This window comes from Puntigrus tetrazona, chromosome 20 (genome assembly GCF_018831695.1).
Source record: "Puntigrus tetrazona isolate hp1 chromosome 20, ASM1883169v1, whole genome shotgun sequence".
Taxonomy (NCBI): Eukaryota; Metazoa; Chordata; class Actinopteri; order Cypriniformes; family Cyprinidae; genus Puntigrus; species Puntigrus tetrazona.
The window spans coordinates 4972190-4993742 of record NC_056718.1 but is presented as its reverse complement, the minus strand read 5'-3'; the positions used below and the strand labels follow the sequence as shown (position 1 = coordinate 4993742).

Sequence of the window (21553 nt, the reverse complement as noted above, 5' to 3'; positions counted from 1 at the left end):
AGGCATTTAAAGACGTGTCCACATATTAGAAAAAGCTAAAGAATGAAAATAAGATTTAATTAAAATAGATGAACAGATTAACAAATTAAAAAAAAGACTGTTGAACAGTAGTGTTTTAAAGAACTGTATGTCGTGGTGAACTCTTTAAGCGCACAGATGTCTTCTGAAGCACAGAGAAACATATGGTAGCACTGAGCCGGAGCTCAGTTGGGACAGGCGGCTCGTAACCGTGATCGATGTCCCGGCTCTGTTTTTGCTCTTCATAGTCTTGAAGCACCACAACCCTCAAACTCTGCAGCAATTACCCCGTCAAACTTGTCTTTAAATCATAATTAAACACTGGCGATAGGCCCTTCTCCATCTATTTGTCAGCACATTCCGTATTTTGAGTCCTCATATTACATTTCTTAAATTCTTTCTTTGGCTTTTTGATTTCGTGTTTACCGTTTCATATTTTCCTGTGGGAACGCCACATAATGTGGCATCTCATGCGAATCCTCCCTTTTTAATTGCAGGACTGCTCGGTGTTTGAAATGGAGGAGAAGATATTAGAAGTGGTAAGTAGAAAGTCTCGTCGTCCGTTATTTGACACGCGGCGTATTTATCATTCAGGCATTGGAACGTCTCTCAGGTCAGAGATTCAGCTGTTATCTGCGAGGCATTTGGGTTCAAGTGTGGAGATGCAGCTCTATTGTTCAGTTTGGGATGTTTTCGTTAGGAACCGCTGGAACATCCTGTGGTAGATAACAGTATCTCACAATCTCCATTAAAGGAATGTTTCGGAGGCAATAGAATCGTTTCAACAATCTGTAGCAAGCATGAATTGAGTTAAAACTAGAATAAATGTTAAAATACACATAATATACCAAATTCGGGTATTTGGGTGCTTTATTTGATTCTTCGAGATTTTGTTGGATTTGATAAGTCGGGGTGACATGTTGCTTCAAAATACGTTATTTTGGACCCCATTGACTTCCATGGAAAAAACAAATTCTTGAGAATATCTTTTTCTGCAGAAGAAAGAAGGTCGTATAAGTTTGGAAGAACATAATATAGAGTTTTCCTTTTTTTTTGGTAAACTGTTCCTTGAAGCTTTAACAGAGCGCACATCTTTCCGGAAGCCACTAGAATCTCTAAGTGTGTGCATTAGTTCTCTAGTGCATAATAAACGAATGCAGTTTGACATTTGCGTCTCAAATGGCATTCTAACATGTAGTAAACTTGCTCGATAGCCCACCTGGTAACACACTGCATTTGTTATTAATTATGATAAAAGAGCTAAAATCAGTAAAATCACTCTAAAGTGGCATCATGGTCGTGTTAGTAAATGCAATTTTATATATATATATATATATATATATATATATATATATATATATATATATATATATATATATATATATAATAGTGTAATATCACGAGATACTGTAATAGTGATACATGAAAGTGTCATATTTGGATATAGTTTAAACATTTTTTTACACCACTAATTGGTTGTGACATTGTTTTCCATATTTTGAATTAGAATTATATATGTCTATATACGTATAAATAAAGTTCTCATTTAAAAGTGTTACATAGAAATGTTTTTACAATGCTCCTGGGTTGTCCAGCCACTTATGCAGTCCTGGATAAGTTATCATGGCCAACTGAATCATAAATACCACAACATTATTCTTTCTGTTGATTTCACAGTCCCGTGTTTTGACCGGCATTTGTGATTCCACCATGAGGATGACCTCTGACCCCTTGAAGAGCCAAATGACCTGTCTGGAGGAAATCACCATCACTAATATCAAAGCGGGCGAGGGACTGGTGAGCGTCAGCAACTTATGCACGAAACCCGTTGGCATTGTTTCGCCCGTTGCTTAACAACTACGTATTGTTTGCTTATTTTTTTAAAGGGAATGTATATCAAATCCACTTACGATGGGCTGCACGTCATCACCGGAACCACAGAAAATGTGAGTACACAGAACAACAGATCGCTTTGCCTTGTTTTTCTTTTCACGCTGTTAATGCATCAATGTCCAGCATCATTCAAGCCACAGTCTGTGACTAATGGAGTTCACAAGCATCGCTTCAGCTGATTCATGACGTCCGTCTGTGTTTCCCCCTTCAGTCCCCAGCAGACAGAACTCAGAGGATTCATGCGGGCGATGAGGTGATACAAGTCAACAGACAAACAGTGGTGAGCCCATCCATCTGTCACATGATAGTGAGGAGGATTATGGGTAATTGTTCTGCTATAAAAGAGCGAAAGCAGGCAAGACGGTGACCTTTTGTGTTGGACTGAGTAAACCTGATCCATGGGAGAGAGCGGGAGATATGTCAGCACTGAAAGGCCTTTTGGATAAGCATATTGTTATGAACACCTTTATCATTGTTTTGGATCAGCGCTGTTTTTCATTCAGCTCATATTTACAGAGAAAGCATTGGGTTGGTGCCGACCCATTTGTGTTTGTACAACATAAAGCTATTCAGGCTGCGTTTGCTCAGCTACAGTAGGATCAACTTTCCCCCATTTATGATCGTTTATGTCCAGCTTTCGATTCTATGAAAGTCCATCTTTGTGAAAAAGAAGTGCGCATAATTATATTGATCGGGCACTTGTAGTATTTTTATAAATAAGTGCTTGCACATAAAATAAAGCTTAGGGTACTTTTGTTTAAGATTATTGAGATTACTGGCATGTAATGTGTTGAGTCATAAAATCATATTCATAAGAAATACAGTTTTAATTGTGAAAATACAGTTATTTATTAAAGAAAATAAGGTATGAGCGATCACGAGAAATGACCAGAACTATAATGATTGAGAAATTAAGTAACTACAAGCAGCACAGAAACAATGACATGAAACAGAAAGACACGAAGGCAACAGATAACACATAATCAGGTGCTCAATGCTTTATTCTCAGGTGGGCTGGCACTTGAAGAATCTGGTGGACAAGCTCAGAGAAGATCCTCAGATTGTGACACTGATGTTGAAGAAAAGACCAACCGGAACCTGTGGCTTCACACCAGCACCGCTGAAGAACATGCGCTGGAGGCCCCCTGTCGTCCAGGTACTGCCCGCGTTCTCCTGTAGTTCATCCTCTCAGGAAGCTCCTGTCTGATAAAAAGTGGCACTAAAGACTGGGATAGTGATGCTTAAAATTCAGCTTTCCATCACAGAAATAAATTATATTTTATATACATTAAAATAGAAAATGTATTGTAATAATATTTCACAATATCGCTGCTTTTAATATATTTTGAATGAACGAATGTTAAGCTAAATGCTAAGGTTAGTAAGCATAATAAGAGGAAAACAAACAATCTGATGAACCACAGTCTTTTGTTTGTGGTTAGTGGTATGCAGATGACAGGTTGAATTTCTGTGTTTCACATTTGGACAAACTCCATGAACTTTCATTGTTTCTGCATGAGTGGATGGCTTTGCGTGGGCGTTGCAGAACTAAAACAATGAAACATTTCTTCCTCTCTCCACACACACACACACACACACACACACATTGCCTTTGAAAATGCATGTTGATGCCACACAGCTGACTTATGCTGATTAACGGCGGTTAAGATTGCTGGACCAGCAGCAGGGTTTCACATCAGGATGTGTGTTTGCACCTGATTAAACTCCCGGTCCAAATGTCACACCGCCATTGATTTCAGAAATACTGTAGCTAATATTAGTCCGTATGTACTCTCCCAAATACCTCACTATTCTTTTAAAGGTCAGTAGGCCACAGTTCAAGAAACAAAGCTTCAATGACAAAACACTATTAGTGTAAAAAATCGATAAAGAGGCACTTTGATTTGTGTTATGACATGAATGCTATTACAAAACAGGCTGCTTATTGAGGAGTGGTGTGCTATTTTTAAAAGAAATTGGACTGAATGACAACTATCCATATTGTATAAGCACAATGGCGCCAAGTTTTGCACAAACAAGGACCGCTGACTTTTCAGGAAGTGTAAAAATCTAGTTCGCATAATGTACCTTTCAATGAATGAAAGCCTCGCCTGCCAACAAATGTCCTTTTTAATATCTGTTTATGCAATTCGCATAATCCACACAGGAACTTACGGAGTAAAAAGACGATTAACGGTTCTTTCTTCAAAAGTACAAGAGCACCCTTGATACGATGTGGATTTATGTCCATTCTTGCCCTAGCAAAATCTCTAATTAAAGGTTTAAAGAAAAAAATGGGCATGTCTCACAAAATAAGGCCCATGCGAAGAAAAAAGTGCCTTAATGTAGTGATTTAGTGTTGAGATCAAAGGTCTGTGGATTCAGATTTAGCAAAAATGATAAGCTCTGTGATCCGGCTAATCTCATTTAAATGATTGTACAAGATGTCGTTTAGCAAGGGTTTCTTCACAGCCATCATATGTAAATATACCTTAAACCAAGCAGAACGAGGGACTGACCATTTTGTTTGTTTCAGAGCCCATCGTATGCGCCTGCCGCCCAGTCGTCCAGAGATCCCGCGCAGATCCAGCGTCCGGAGAAACCTGCGATTTTAGATCTCTATATTCCTCCTCCTCCTTCCATGCCATACAGCCCACGGTCAGTATCTGTTCCTCCGATAACGTATCTCCTTCAGATTAAATCAGTTCATTCAATCTGTGGCTCTGTTCCGAAACAGTGATCCGTCGCGCATCACGTTACAAATTTTGCTCAAAATATACTTCTGTTTTGACATGTATGCAACACATGTAGTTTTTGTGTGTCAATTTATGATTGAAACTAGAGACTAGAGGCCATCTCATTTTCTGTAGTTAGTTGTTGTTCCAGGTAGTGTTAGCATCTTGTGGAGAAAAAAATCTATTTGCATGTGCAACTATAGAGTTATTTAGAAATATTGGTTACACTGCTATTCTGGTGACGAAATTTACGCCACATGTAGTGTATGCGCATTAAAGAAATAGTTCACCCATTTTGAAGCTATATTTAAATCGGCATATATCACAAGTACCGCGATGTAAAAGTAATCTATACATCTTCGAGGGGTTTTCACATGCTCTCTGAAGCAGACCGATGGGGTTTTGTAGCATAAATAATGTAAACGTTATAACGTAAATAACTGACTCATGTTATTTTACGCAAGAAATGATTTGTGTACGAGTCAGAAGTCGTTCAGGTTTTAATTTTAAAGCTAGAAATATTTTTGTTACAAAAAAACCCGTCGATCTGCTTCAGAGGACATTTTACGTTTATGTTAGCATTTAGCTAAGCTATCTACACTACTGGTGCGTTCAAGCCATGACAGAAAGATCATATGTTAATGAGTGAGAGACTTTCTCTAAGGATGGATTGTTTCGAGTTGGTGACATTTCAAGCAACAACACTCCTGATGTACATTGTTTATTTATCATTTTGTAGAAGTAGGGTTTCCCCAGCTTGAAATACGAGCTTTCTTTATCTGTGTGCGTGTGTAGGAAGGCAGAGACGAGTGAGTACGCAGGAGTAAAGATGAGGCCGAAAGGTTCAGAGTCCCCCAACTCATCTCTGGATTTAGCCAGTAGACGGCGTTCAAACATCAGCGACTACAACAGCAAACCTAGCGTAAAGCCAGCGGAGGTCGTCCCACAAGCGCGGCTCAGACAGAGGACCCCATCTAGAGGTCAGTACCCGATTGACTTCACTTTGTAACGTCTCCGTATCAGTTACGACTTTCTTCAGACAAATTTGGCGTAATCAAATCCTGTAGTGTGAACAGCAGGAAAGAAAACACAACCCAAAGTAAACCACACATATAATGACAGCTATTTCTGTTAAGCTGACTGCATTCAATACATTTATGATCACTATTCCGCTTCATAAGCAAGTTAGCTTTATGAAAGAGAAGTCAAAATCATAAGATCAATCCCACCACATCAAATAATTACTGAATCAGCATGACTCACTGAACCGCATCTTTAATTCTGTTTTAAAATGAAGCCGAGTTATGAAAATTAAAGTTAGCAAAAGTATGTTCCAAGAACTGAATCTAATGTTCCAGTTAAGTTGTGAAAATGTTAATTAATCACAAAGTATTTTTGTTTAAATAATATATATGTGTGTACTGTGTTTATTTATTATGTATGTATAAATACGCGCACATTTATGTATATATTTAACACAAATGTTTATATTGTTTATATTGCATTTTCATGTATTCATTTTGCAGATGCTTTTATCCAAAGCGACTACAATTGCTGACATTATTTCATTTTCATTAAACCTGCATTTAACTTTCATTTTCATATATATTAAATATATTTATGTATAAATGAAATGATATGAATATAAATACATACATGTAAATACATGTAGATATTATATATATATATATATATATATATATATATAAGTACACAGTACACACAAATATATTATGTAAACAAAAACATTTTTTATGCAATTATTTTTGATGCAATTAATAGCACAAGTAGTAACATTAAAAAACAATATTAAACATTTCAAAATGAAACATTCCTCATATTGTGTAGGCCAGACAACTTTGAATAAACGTTTAAAAGAACAGAAAAAAAGTTATTAAAAGAACATTATCCAAAGTTCTTTGTTAGCTTTACTGACTGATTGTCCATTTGACAACACGTAACGTTTTTTAATAAAGCCCTTTAGTGAAGTATGTTGCATTTGAGTGCATTGTGAACAAAGCTTCAAATCAAAATAAAAGAGCAGGCTTATATGGTTCCATGACGTCTGCTCCCTTTTCACTCTGAGCCTTTAAATGCGCGGCTCAAGCCAAGACTCAATTAGGCTGATTGTTTGATTGTGCGTGTGCTTTAGGGAAGCCGCGTCCCATGTCCATGCCGGTAGACACTTGCCTAGGCGTGTCGGAGTCTCCCTCCAGACCCTGGGCCCTCGGACGGAAAGGTAAGCGCAACACCTGCCTGTGTATAAACTACCGCTGAAGCCACTTAATCTCCAGCTGTCAGCGTAAACATTTCACAAGCCCAATTACATGGGCAGGAGCAGACAAAGGTCAGATAACGCTGTATGCATTGCATTTTTGTCTCTGTTTGTCAGTAGCTCAAGGGTAACCTCTGTATACCCATAATTCATCAGTAAACATGTGCAGTGTTTTCGCAGGCTATAAACAGATGTCGAGTTGCTACTGAAGAATGCCTGTTATCATAGCTGGTCGAAAGCAAGTTATCATGTTGCATCATGTTTGTTTTTAACATCGTTGCACAGTCTGTAGTCATAAAATCCACTTTGTAACTTAAACTTGTCACATTAGCAAACGTTATGTGAAAAATCGCAGGCAAAAAATATTACTTCCTTTTTTGTCTTTTGATATTTAGTTACTATAAAAGTGATATTGCATGAAAATTTCATATAAAATCGTAAAATGTGAAAAAAAAATTATAAGCAAAAGGAATAAGTTTTGATTATTTTATGGAGTTAAATATGCTAATTTATATATATATATATATATATATATATATATATATATATATATATATATATATATATATATATATGCTATAGAATTTTTAAGTGTATTAAAGTTTTGTTTTTTTTTTTTTTTAGAAAAATCAAACAATATTTTTCATAATAAATAATATTTCTTTATTGAGAAAGACAACACTTTGAGAGTAGAGTGGGCTTTAGCTAAAATATAAATGTGTCTTTTTTTAAAAAACGTCCATTTCAATTATAAAAAAGTGTCAATGATGTCCATCATGCAATACATCTTTTCAGATGTTCAGTAAAATGATGGGGAAAAAATGTTAAAATAATAATAAAGAAACTGTTGGGCATTAACTAGAGCAGTATGAAAAGTTTAAAAAATGTCAACATCAAATGCAAACAAAGCAGAATATGCAGCTCTCACAAAAAATGATTTTAGTTCAACGTAAGCCAGCCAATTAGCCGTTTTTGTCAAAGGTCAAGCGGAAGTGTCTCCATCCTTACATGACGTGTCTCGTCTGTCCTCAGGGGGTGAGATCCTGCACAGATATCTGAGTAACGAGCAGATCCCCACCATCTCAGAAGAGTCACCCTGTTACCCTCTGCCCTACCGGCCCACGGGAGAACGCCGGCTCGTCCGAGGGGTGGACCACATCCGCGGCAGCCAGTGCTTCATCAACGCAGACCTGCACACCAGCGCCACCATACCCTACCAGGAGGCCCTGGCTCGGAAACCTGCGGCCAAATCCTCCAAGAGAGCGCCCTCGGAGCCCTCGCTGTTCAGCAGCTGGATCGCCCGACTCAAGCTGCTCACACACTGAGTATTATCACGCCACAGGACCCTCTGGAGTTCGGTCTGGGCCAGTATTAAAGACATCCTCGGTTATTTAACGCTTCTTCAGCATTAAGGACACTACTGAAAACTCTTTCTCTGATAAATCAGGTCTTTAAAAGGATTTTCCGCTGGGACTGCGTTATCAATAAGTTATTTAATTTTGTGCATATATTGTATATTCTATACATACATGTCCGGCGTATTTCTCACTTAATGAATTGCTTTTTTTTTTTTTTTTTTTTTTACGCGCTTTAGGTAAAGTTAAAAATACGTCGTCTCTGAAACGAGAAAAAGGAAAGACGGCATACACGGAAGAGATTGGTCTCTTTGTTTTTTTAATAAGAGCATCTCTTTTGAAATAAACGTGCACAATGACTGTGCTGCGTCTCAAAGGAAAGTTTTCTTCAAGAAATTCAAGATGTGTTCTTCAGGGTCGGGACGATTTCAGATGTCGAATGCATTTGGTCACTCACCACAGGAAGCAGAAATGCATTTGAATTGGAATGACAGGAAGTTGAATGCATCCTAATGAAACTTTTAAGGTCCAAGGAAATTTTGACTATTGATCATGGCTAATAAGTAGGATGTATTTATTCTGATCTTATTTTTTATTCTGATCAAAACAAGACGCTTCAAATAGCTATCAAATATGTGTTTTTTAATTGATTTATTTCAGTACGGATGGGCATAATTGATCAAAAGTGGCATATTTCTAATTCAGTAAATGTTGTTCTTTTAACTTTTTTTTAAAATAATAATAATAATAATAGCTAAGAAAAATAACGTTTCCACAAAAAAAAAATGAATTAACCATTTGAAGCTGTGATAATAATTGTGAATTTTGAGCGCCACGTTTACATACTGGAACGATGTGATGCTGAAGACTGGAGTAATTGCAATATTTCACAAAATTATAATTTTTATTTTTGATCAAATAGATACAGTCTTGTTGAGCGTAATTTATTCCTTTCAATCATAACCTCAAACTTTTAAAAGATACTGTGTAAGCTCTCTCTCTCTTTATATAAATTCTATTTTAATTCTACTTCTTTAGTTTTATATTCAAATTACAATTCTGCATTGCATTTACTACCTCAATTCAAATCCAGGAAATGAAAGTGTAAGACATTTAAATTAAATTCTCCATGACAGTGCATAGCGTGAAAGACTTAACTGTGCTACAGCAGCACAATAATACAGTCTAAAATCTCTTTATTATTATTTACTAACTCGGTTCAACTCAATTCAATTACTGACTGTCTTAGATCATGCATACGGTCTTCTGTTGTGAGTGATGCTCGTGCTTGAATCATTTCAACCCTTTCAGATGCAAACAAACTGTTATAAACAAGTGGGTGGTCTTGAGCAAAACAGGATACTACTTGACACTCGTTTATGTTGTCAAACACTATTAATAAAGAATGCTAAATGGAAAAATCCTCTCATACCATGGATTTTTTGTGCGAGGCAAATGCATTGAGCTATCTGTTGTTTTATGGATTTCCTCCAGAGGGCGCTGAAAAACAATAAAAAGAAATCGGAAATCGGAAACATCTGATTTATTGGAGAGAGTTGCATTTCAAAAAAAGTGTAAATGTTGCAAATGTTCTAGTACTTTCCGAGTTTTATACAAATATCACATTTAAATATAAATTAAAAATAAATAAACACACAATAAAATAAACATAAAAGTGTTTTTAGATAGATTAAAATATGCAAATTTAGTTTAAAGTTAGTCAACTGAAATATTTCATTTAAATGCAGCTAAAATAAATTGAGCGCAACCCTTAAAATATTTTGCAAATGATTTTTTTCGGTGAATTCTACAAGAAAATAAAAGCGTTCGACATTTTTTTTAATTAATTATTTAGTTACGTCAGATTTAACTTTAGAGAGAATAAAAAGTAAAGAAAAGAAAAAAATAAAAATAAAAATTTAAACCGCAATAGCCAGGCTATTTTCCCGCCCATTTTTAGTACCCGTTTTATGCTAATCTTCTTTCTATGGCATTTACTTTATTTTCTACTCGTGTATCATATATTCTTATAATTTAATTATCTAAAGAAAATTAGAAATGCATCCCAAAGCATAGAATTGTGTAGAAAGTTTTTAATATCTTCTTAGCGACGCAACAGTGCCGCGCGGTGCTCAGTAACAGAAGCGCGGGGGGCTTTATCTGACAAACGCGCACAAGCAGCTTTTTCAAGTCCTTCTTTTACTCAAACCGTCAGGTTACACTGAATATAACGCGAGAAAAGGCCTTATTATAATGCCTTGAAGTGAAGCACAAAAGACGTGATGAAGAGAGGCGAGTGATTAAATCAATTATGCTAATGAAAGGCGTTATTAGGGTCTCCCGCGGGTCAGGCTCGGCCTCCAGAGCTCTTCACGAACACGGGCTGAGATGTCTGCGAGGGGGCTTTTCCGAGGAATAAAACACCTCCAGGTCTTCACGTGCTGGCTACAGGTAAGTAAACGAAAAACACCCGTAATGGCGTAAAGAAAGAGTGGGAAAAGTGCGCGCTTTTGGTCATCATTAGCTTGTAACTGACAAAAGTATAAATGTTCGTCAGGCGGAAGAAAGGCCGCTTCAAACGAACAATGCAATGGATTGCTATGTGTTTATTGTTGTTCGTTAGAATATGTGAAGAGTGTCTTGTTTTTGTTTGTTCAGTTGGTAGAGGACATCTTTGTGCTGTTCTCCTATTTGAAGGCGGCAGAAGTGACTCGGATGAGCCGGACACGGTCTGTAAGTGTTCACTTCATTCGTGTTGAGAAAAGCTGCTTATTTTCTAACCATGTAAACAAACGGCATTTCTGTCAGTTAGCTAAAAACAAACAGGCTTACTTAAACTTAGTAGCTCCATTTTAAAAATGAAAAGTATCTTTAAATATATAAGTTGGTCAGCCACTCATCTTGTTTGTGTGCTAACTTTCACAACTTTGTGTTTTAATAGTTTTGCGGATGTTTTCTCTATGTTCAGTGTTTTCCAACCTGACATTATCACTTTTTTTTCTGTTTACTTTTTACATTTCAATCATGAAACACTCCTATTAACTAGAAGCCGAGCTGTTATCATTTTCACTGTTTATCAATGTCTTTGATTGTTTGTCGCCTGCCTGTAGAAATTGTTTACGTTTGACAACCTTTAGAAACCTCCACAAAGTGTAAAGTAGTTACACAAAGCGTATTTATTTTAGGGGTTTTAGTTTAGTTCTATACTATTAGTCGCAGTTTTGAGAACAGAAAAGGGCAAGTATGAATCAGTAAGGGTGTAAGATTTTAAAACTGGCCCTAGGTGGAATAACAACTTCAGAATATCAAAGGTCAGAAACATTATCAGAGGCTGAACTTAAAGCTGGTGAAACTGAAGTATTGATCATGACCCATCTTTTCTTCTAAAGTGATCTCACATGAAAACCTTAAGTTTTTGTTTTGTTTGTTTGGTTTTTTTTTTTTTTTAGAAGATGCCAATTTAGTATGAATTTTTACAGGGTGAATTGTACAAATTTAGAGATAACATAAAGACTCCAATAGGATGAAATGCGTAAAGGAGATTCATGCAAATAAGCAATTAATTTGCCATAAGTAAAATGCTTACTAACTGCAAGTAAATGACATGAAAAATGGATGTGACAAAAAAATGGAAAACGGGGACTTGGTTTCATCATTCAATTGTTAATTGATTTTTTTTTTTTTTTATTGAATTTGATTTATAAAGAGTATAATTTTTAAAACAGAAATTCCACCTTTCGAGAGATGAACTTGTATCGGAGAAAAAAATAGCAAGATTTGAACATGGCGTTTAAGAAATGTTTGTCGGAAAGTGTGTTTTTCAAGCATGGTTACTGATGAGCGTTTAAAGTTTTTCCCCTTTCTGAATATTCCACTTACCCCTCGATGATTATAAACTCGTGAAATTCAAATAATACCTAACCACGGATTAGAAGGAAACAAATGTTTTGGAATATGACGAATGGCGTGTCACAATGCTTTACGCGTCACTTCTTCTGTCCAATTACTGTAGCTTAAAAACAGTCGTCAGCCTGTGGGGAGTCCCTGTTTACAGCACATGGCTATATAGCATTGTATGTGAGGGAGGATATCAGTGCAAGTGTGTGTGTGTGCTTGAATTCTCTTACTGGTGTGTGTGCGTGTGTCGTTTCGGGGGAAGTGAACGCCGATGGCTTTCACTGCATAATTTGCAGCATTTCTATTTTCTCTTTCCTTGCACTTTCAGTACCCTCTTGAAGACTTTGCTGCCGAGACGTCTCAAGGTAAGCCGAAGAAAAGCGTTTCTGGTTTAGCCTAGTGTTAAGACAAGTTACAGTTGTTTCGTATACCCTCTGAAAGAGTAAAATGATCAAGTGCGCGATTTATAAAGAACACATTTCGGGTTTGTTCGTGTAAAATCGACCCTGTCGATTGCATCATGTAGACGTGATGCTATTATCTTTTGCTATTGATGTTTCAAAGTACTGTTGAGAAGCCGGTGAGAACGGGCTCATTCGCATGTGCTTGTTCGTGACAGGAGATGGTGTGATGAGCCGCAGGAGGGTCTCTGTGAAAGACCTGGGCCAGGGCGACTGTCAGGGCTGGTTGTACAAAAGGAAGGATAGCAAAGGGCTCTTGGGCTGGAGGTGGAAGAAGTTTTGGTTTGTGCTCAAGAAATGTTCGCTCTACTGGTACACATCAGACATGGTAAGCTGTGTGGTTTTCCCCCGATAATATGTGGTCTCGGTTTGGAAAATGTGCACATGTGAGTTTGCCTTGAGTTCATTTTGTTATCTAGAAGCCTGTCGCAAACTCTGCATTTCGATAGCGGAGTCGCAGCTGGGCGTTTGGAAAAAGAGCTCAACCAAAATACTGAAGATTAGTCATTTTTGTTCTTACAATGTCGAACCAACGAAGGAAAAATGACAATTCTTCAAATGAATAATAAACAAAACTATAACTGGTTTGGAAAAGTCATCAGTCCCTTGACTTAACACACAGTTGAGCCACCTTTTGCTTTAATTACAGCCAGCAGTCTTTTGGGATATGTCTGTTCCAGCTTCTTTCGTGCCACCCTGCCATACAGGCCAGCTTTGTGTAAAGCTTGGGAGATAGTGGTCACATACACAGACTGACCAGACCCAACCATAAACTCCTGGTAGCTTCTCTTACCAATGTCCTTCTGGCTCTGTCATTTATTTTTGGATGGACGGCTTGATCTTGGCGATGCTGATGAAGATGATCTGATCAGTACTCCTAGGGATAACACAAGAGAGTTTTTGTAGCCTTCTCTTAACTTGTGCCTTTCTACAACTTCATCCCGAAGGTCTTTTTAAAGCACATTCCCAAAAATTGTAAATTCCTTGCGGTACCATGCGCTACTAACAGTAAAATAAAAACAGCAGAATCCAAAGTAATCCGCACCACTACTACTGGTGTCAGATTGGGCAATTCATCTGGTGTTTAACATGGAAGTTGATTGCTTGCTCTGGAATTTAAATTGTATATTATTTTACTTTTAATGATTGTGTGTACATGCAGCTCTTAACTGCACTTAAGACTTAATCTATTTTGTTTTCCAGGGTGTGAGTAAAGATAAAGGTTTTCGTAGGGTGTGATGATTTTCTATAAGCACTGTGTATATATAGATATTTATATATAGATGAAGAATGTGGGTAACCAAACAGTTGATGGGCCCCAGTGATTTCCATAGCATGGAAGAATTACTATGGAAAGCAATAGGGACCAGCTGTTTGACTTCCAACATTTTTCAAAGTATCATCTTGTTCAGCAGAAGAAAACAACTCCTATAGGTTTGGAACTTGAGGGCGAGAAAGATAGAGACCGTACTTGCATACTTGCAATGCTGTCACAACCTTTGTAAGTTGTGTACCATGGCAATGAACACTGCTAAAAACCAATCTACCAGACGTGTATGTATTTGTGTGTGTGTGTGTGTATATTTGTGTGTATTTTATTCTTTTTCCCTTTTTGTTAGGCGGAGAAAGCGGAAGGCTACATCAAACTGAGAGACTTCACCATAGAACAGGCTACCGAATGCAAAAAGAAGTTGTAAGTTCATCTTCCTTATTCAGACAGATTCTTGGCTGCCTGTGGTTTGAGAAAAAAAAGAGACGCGACTGTTTGCAGCGTCTGGCCTTAAACCTTTTATAACTGTACAACTATAACTGTTGCTCATGCTTGGTAACATACAGCAGTTATATGCAACACCTTCACAAATTCATATTAACTCCTTGGGATCCACACAAAATAACACCGTCAACACCCCTGGACATCCTAGCAACATCTTATCAACCACCCAGAATGCACTCCTAGTGGTGTCTTAAAACCATGCCTCAGAAACCAACAAAAATTGTCGTAGATGCATAGAGACCCAGACCACCAGCAGCCATAGAAGTGCACTAAAGCACTCAGAGAACCTTAAGAACTGAACGGCAACCAGCTAAACTACGCTAGAAATAGTGTAGTAAAGCCCTGGAAACTACTCTCAACATCCTAGTGGCAATGAGCTGAATCACACAAAACAAAACAGACATTTTGACACAGAACACACATTTGTAGCATTGTTTTTCAGAGAAACAAATATGTGAAATCTGCAAACAGATTGTATTTTAATAGATTCAAAAAATTACGCATAGCACCTGCAACACGCCACAATAGATGACAATATGCTTATGCAGTACATTTTCTACAGTATATTTTCTGAAGAGAATGTAAAATGGCTATGAATTGGTTTTTTTAACTGATGCATTTTGAAACTCTAGTGCGAGTTGCCAGGCTGTAAATCAGATTTTTTTTTTTTTTCACACTGGATGTGTCATCTATACCCCTCTGAAAGCACGCTCCGAACACAGGAAACTGCTTGCTCTATATGTGTGGTCTGAGCTACTGTGCATCTCACAGACTTCCTTCATAAAACGCATACAGTAATTTTGCTTTACTTTGATAGATTTGGATGTAGATAAGATGGGATACACACCTCGGTGTCAAACACGTTTTCGGTTTTGTGTAATGCTTCCACTACATCACCTAACCACACATCCTCAAAGATATCGTCTCTGAGAACTGCTGGGGTGCTGTGTGTTTTATTCTGCATTCGGTTCATTCTTATTTTCCAGTGCAATGAAAGCGAGCCACCTCCACGTACTGACGCTCTACTTTGCAGCTGAGAACATGAAAGACATGAACAAGTGAGTGTGAAAAGACTTTTTGTGTGTGTGATCCGAGATAGTGTTTGCTGATGCTACTCTTACAAAAAAAAAAAAAAAAAAAAAATTTTTAGTCATGTTGCACTTACGCATACATTTGAAGCTTGTGGGTGTTTTTTTTTTTTTTTTTTTTTTTTTTTTGGCCGTGTGACATGTTTGAAGGTTTCTTTGACACATCACTGCAACTAAAGCTTGTCTGCATACCATGCAGTTGAGCATGTTTGAAGGAAATTGTGCAGACCTCCAGTGCTAAAATACAGTTTGGATTCCTTAGTTTGCTTTGCTGGTAGACATTCTGTGCTCTATTCTATTGCAACTGTTTTATATGAACATCCTATTTATAAGCGTAGTGTACACGCACACACAACTTGTAAATATATATAACATCTTTTTTAAATGTAAAGCAAAAAATTAAGTATGTCACTCTGAACCATAAAGCCAGTGATAAGTAGCACGGGTATATCTGCAGTGCTAGCCAACACCACATTATATAGGCCAAAACTTTTTCTCTTATGCCAAAATCATTAGGATATTACTTAATGATCATGTTCCAATCACATTTCCTTCTGTAAATATATCAATACTTAATTTTTAATTGGTAAGAAGCATTGCGGAGAACTTAATTTGTGTTTTAAGATGATTTTGGGGTTTTTTTTATATTATTGAATTAATTTGAATTTGGCTCTCGTAGAATGCATGAGAACAGAAGTCAACATTTTGAAGTGGATCGAGAAGGTTAATGAAAGTTGTCCTTAGAAAAGAGCATATCGTTTTGGTTTTATAATTCATATGGACCGGTTTTTACAATGCTGAAGTGGTGCTTGACATGTTTACTACTATTTTTTTTTTTTTTTTGGATGTAAAAGAGCCGCCTAAGATTCTCAATATATATCCTTTTCGTTCCGTGGAATCAAAAAGTCAAATGGTTTTGGAACAACAGACTGCAATCTGAAATAAACCTATGAGTGGAAAAAAATGGTGCTATTAAACTGTGGGCAGAGGACACAATGATCCATTACAATTATTCCACGTATCTGATGAGTAGAGTAACTGTTTTTTTTTAAACACAGATGGCTGGCTAAACTCACCCAGGCTTCAAATGAACCTGAGCCCACAGACTCAACCGATGGAGGTAAAGATTCGCACCACACGCACTCAGTTCAAAGTCCCAGCTGACACTTCAATAGCTGCGTTATTGAGACGGTGATTGTGTGATTATAGAGTGCTACAGTGAGGCGAGTGATGATGAGGATGAAGCAGACTCAGCTGAGATGTGTGCAGAGTACATGGATCAGCTGACTCCCGGCTCTCTGCGTGTGAGTAACCAATTTCAGCAAACCCATAATGAATTAAAAAAAAATTCTATTCATTGTGGTTTACGTGTGCTATTAATGCCTGGTCAGATGGGTCAACAGTTAGGCTATTTATGTACAAATGAGAGATATTTTTAAATCAAGCAGTCTTTTAAAGGAACACTCCACTTCATTCTCAATCAATCAATCATTTATTTTTATAGCGCTTTTAACAACACAGGTTGCATCAGTATAATGTAGAAGAGTACAATGGCAGGGATAACGAGAGTGATCAATTTCTTATTAAATGACAGGAATAACGAGAGTGACCAATTTCTTATTAAATGCAGAGACGGTCTCTGTAATCAATTCGACGTTAAATCACTAGAAGTTAAGTGTCCCCAACCAAGTAAGCCAGAGGCGACAGCGGCAAGGAAACAAAACCCCATGCATACAGAATGGAGAAAAAAAAACCTTGGGAGAAACCAGACTCAGTTGGGGTCAGTTCTCCTCTGACCGGACGCCCAGCACTTAACTTCCATATATAAAAAGTGTGTAAAAATAATAAAAAGTGTGTTGGTGTGTTATGTGTAGGCTAAGTTAAAAAGATGTGTCTTTTAATCTAGATTTAAACTGGCAGAGTGTGTCTGCTTCCCGAACAGAGTTAGGGAGATTGTTCCAGAGTTTAGGTGCTAGATAGGAAAAGGATCTGCCGCCCGCAGTTGATTTTGATATTCTAGGTATTATCAAATGGCCAGAGTTTTGAGAATGCAGCGGACGTGCAGGACTATAATGTGATAAGAACTCGCTCAAGTATTGAGGAGCTAAACCATTCAGGGCTTTATAGGTAATTAATAAGATTTTAAAATCTATCCATTGTTTGATAGGCAGCCAGTGCAGTGTTGACAGAACCGGGCTAATATGATCATACTTCCTAGTTCTAGTAAGGACTCTGGCTGCTGCGTTTTGGACTAGCTTCTCCAACTCAATCACTATTTATATAGCGCTTTTAACAACACTGTTTTATACTGTACAGTGCTTTGATACAATCAGTGTAAAATCCAACACTTTTAGCATAGATTTTGTGGAGTCTGTAACAGCAGGTTAAAAAGTGTTTGCGAGCTCAGCGCTGCATTGTGTAGGAAACCAATATTTTTAACTGTTTCAAAAGCGACCCCTATTGGTTAAGATTGAGTTCTTTCACCCAAAAGATAAAAAAGAGCAAGTTGGCAGGGAATGTGCTGTTTCATGAAATGGCTTGGGATTGACTTAAAACTGACTTGTTTCAGTAACTGAGTCGACTCTTTCTTTTCAGAGACAATAACTTTTGTACACGGTGCACTTTCAGATTTCAAACTCAAAAAAAGCAGGATGCTTTTATTCCCTTAGAGCTGTTACGCACGGCACGAAAGCTCATTTTCAGAAATCCATAATGGGGCACTTTAATGGGTATCTCTATGTAATGGTTTCAAGAAGTTATTTGATATTTGGATAGACTGTAAGATTTTTAAATGTATTTGTGCGTGAATGTTTCAGGGCTGTCTCTCGCCTCCCCGCTCCTCTTCCTCTCCGTGTCAGGACTCGTTCCACGCAGACAGTGGGTCGTGGCAGGAGATCAGCTCAGAGGAAGACCCCATCCACAAAATACAGGAATTCAAAGGAAATGACTGTAAGCGACCACTGGAATGAGACTGCACACGTTTAAAGGGTTTCTCCTTCAGAGGGATGGAAATGAATTGCTCAAGAAGCGTGGTAACAGTCTTGTTGTTGTTGTTGTTTGAGCAGGCCCCCCGTCTGATGAGATGGAAATGCTGTATCTTCACCTCAAGCAAGCGAGTCTGTCCCCAATGGGAGCCCTGCATCCGACCACCAAACATGATTTCAGGTCGTCCTTCATCAGACGCTGCAAAGACGAGAGCATTAATGAGAAGCTGCACCTGATTCGAGCTTTAAACAGCACTTTAAAGGTGAGTTTGATATTGAGGAATCAAAAAGGACTCTTCTAAGCTATGAAGGACATCTCAAAGTTACTCTAAATTGTAATTGATCTACAGGGTACATGCCAGAAATGTTAAATATTTTATTTTAATTAAAGGTTTCATTCATTCCTTCTTCATTAGTCCTTGTAACCCTTATCCTTTCATTTACTTAAAAAAAATACGTTGTATTTTGAATTGTGCATAATTTAAAAAGCTAGTAAAGGTACTAGAAGGAAAAAAAATGTCAGTTCAAGTTGGCAAATTGTTTTCTGAATAGTTTAATTTGAACTGCTGAAACTTATTTTGAAATTGAATTGAAATGTAAGTTTTGTAGGAACTAGTGTTTGTTGTAGGGTACCTTTTTATGTTATACTAAAGTTTTGTTGTTTTAAAGAAGCCCCTAAAAAAAAAATGGTAGTATATTGCAGAACATTATGTTGAGAAATAGGAGGACTAATGGATTTGGCCCGATTTGGAGCTGTAAAATCTATCGTGATCATGTAGTTGGATAACATTTTAATTTGTTTTTGTGCATTTTGAAGTTTTGCTCTCTTCTTCCATTTAAGAAAGTTGTGTTAAAGTGGAGTAATGTTCTGTGACATGAAGGGAAACTACACTGACTCATTCAAATGCAGTTTAAGTGAAGGCAGGTGATATTTATAAACCAGAGGTGAGGGGGCTGTCTGTGTTCGAGGAAGTGTTATATGCATATGTGTATATCATTTTTTGTGTGTATAGAATCTCGGGGGATGGATCTCAAGTTGTGTTTTCTTCCAATGCCAATACTTCACCCAAAAATGCCATGTCTAGTCTGAAAAATGCTTACTACCCTAATTTGTGTTACACTATTCTTTTATATTATTTGTGCAAAGGGTGTTTTTTTCCCTATATTTCTGCTCTGTCAACTACCCATATATTTCACTTACAATATAGCATAATTTAATAAAAAACATTTTTAAAATCATAGACAAACGTTCATCAAACTCTGAATAAACCCAGTCTACAGACACTAGGTGGCGGCATTGATCAAACAAAATCACTTGAACAACTGGAGGCCCTATTCATGCATTCATATTATGATCCTGTGTCCATCTTATTTCAGGCAAAGGAGGCCGATCTGCAGGTCATAGAGCAGGTCTTGAGCGAAGCGTCTCTGAGCGCTTGTAAATACAGACAGTGGCGAGATGTTAACGTGCTCCTGCTGCAGGAGATCGGAGAGAAACACAAGAGGCCCGTGGAGCCGCAAGCCCAGGAGGCTCTGCTTCTGGTTCAGCCTCAGACGCTCCCGACAGTCTCCGTGCACACCGAGACCAGCCTGTGAAGACCTCAAACCCAAGGGAAGCTTCTCTGAAACACTTCAAACAGATACTCCCATAGCGGTGTTTTTCCTGAAGATGAGCCTAAATTGGTCATCACTCATTTCTGAAACGCGTGCATTTTGCCTTTCGTAGTTCAGAATATCTGTAACAATATGAGATGTCACGTGTTCACATCGTTCAGTGTTTTGATCAAAAGAGTGGCGGAGGAAAAAGTTCTGTAAACTTTACTCATGAATTTATTACAACACTGTATTGTATAGTTTTTTTTTTTTATGCAGTCTATATGATTTTCTCCAAAACACACTCCTGCACATGTCCTGTTTTTGTTACTAATCACTCCATTTTACACTCACTAGACACACAAATCTAATATGGTCCTCTCTGCTATTCATCATTTAGTTTGTATTGAGTGTTTTTAGAAGGGGTGTCTAGTTTACCAGTTTTTAACATTTGGTGTCTTTTTAGATATTTTAGCATTTTGCTGGAAATTTAATGTCTCTGGTATTGTACATTTTTGTATAAATGTCTGATTTAACTCCGTGTAAATGTTTATTTGGTTATTTTTAAAGTAATTCGTGCTGAAGGTGTTTCGAAGGAAATAAAAATGGCGGTTCAATAGTTTTTCAAAGTTTTGTCTTGAGAAATTGAAACGCTCGGAATGCCCATGTGACTCATTTCTGGCTGAAGGAAAAAAATGTAAAAATAATTTGTAGTAAGATTTTAATTTGAAACACCTGTGAAGATAACCCTTTAACGCGGATTTAAATTTAAATGAATAGGAAATGCAAAAATGTCTTTCCCCTCGTGACACCAGACAGAGATCGTGCCATCTGTGAGGGACGACTGTATGAATGTATACTCGGACGGAAACTTTTTGATAAGACTCCAGCGCACCAGATCACTCTCGGCCATCTGCTGCCAGCTTTTGTACCCCAGCACAAAGAGAGTTAATCCGGCTGCTGTCCTGTTATCCTTCACTGACGCTGATTTCCATCACAATAAAGTTCTGCACGCGTTCATCTGAAGGCCTGTAGGGGGCACCATAGAGTGAGATGCACAGCTTGATATCTGAACGTCTATCCTACCATACTGTACACTGAAACTCGACTGATTGATGGGGGAAAAGTACATGAAACCCACATTTATATCACCTAGAATGCAAACGTAATTACGTACGTGTGTAATTTGCATAAAGTTGTAATTTTCTTAATGGTGGACGTTTCTTTTGGATGTGTAGTATGCTAATACACCAGCATTGTGCTAAAGCGGGTCTTGGTAGCACACAGTCCTTTTGTTGCCTAGCAAGCCCAAATGCTAGGAATGTCCTCAATTGTTTTTGTTTTTACATTTACAAACTGTTACATAGAAAAGCGTCATTTGCTAAATATATCACCATTTTTAGAAAAGTAGAAAAGTCTGTTCACATGGTTAGTGGGTAATCATTGCTCAAATCAAGTATACCGGCGATATTTTTAAACT

The 21553-nt window shown here is 37.5% G+C and overlaps 1 protein-coding gene across 1 annotated transcript in view; it reads left to right on the top strand.

Moving 5' to 3' along the window:
* The window catches only part of LOC122324828 (connector enhancer of kinase suppressor of ras 3-like), a 37512-nt gene extending 16817 nt beyond the window's left edge, over positions 1 to 20695 (top strand). Inside the window, exons 5-24 of the mRNA XM_043219514.1 lie at positions 516 to 557; positions 1696 to 1815; positions 1905 to 1964; positions 2123 to 2191; positions 2921 to 3067; positions 4448 to 4569; positions 5442 to 5626; positions 6799 to 6885; positions 7954 to 8243; positions 10611 to 10727; positions 10935 to 11009; positions 12502 to 12538; positions 12793 to 12962; positions 14254 to 14327; positions 15395 to 15466; positions 16555 to 16616; positions 16706 to 16800; positions 18313 to 18445; positions 18562 to 18743; positions 19858 to 20695. Coding sequence (XP_043075449.1) covers positions 516 to 557; positions 1696 to 1815; positions 1905 to 1964; positions 2123 to 2191; positions 2921 to 3067; positions 4448 to 4569; positions 5442 to 5626; positions 6799 to 6885; positions 7954 to 8243; positions 10611 to 10727; positions 10935 to 11009; positions 12502 to 12538; positions 12793 to 12962; positions 14254 to 14327; positions 15395 to 15466; positions 16555 to 16616; positions 16706 to 16800; positions 18313 to 18445; positions 18562 to 18743; positions 19858 to 20076 — 2358 coding nt within the window. The 3' untranslated portion in view covers positions 20077 to 20695. The remainder of the gene's footprint in view (positions 1 to 515; positions 558 to 1695; positions 1816 to 1904; positions 1965 to 2122; positions 2192 to 2920; positions 3068 to 4447; positions 4570 to 5441; positions 5627 to 6798; positions 6886 to 7953; positions 8244 to 10610; positions 10728 to 10934; positions 11010 to 12501; positions 12539 to 12792; positions 12963 to 14253; positions 14328 to 15394; positions 15467 to 16554; positions 16617 to 16705; positions 16801 to 18312; positions 18446 to 18561; positions 18744 to 19857) is intronic.
* Positions 20696 to 21553: the final 858 nt, after the last annotated feature.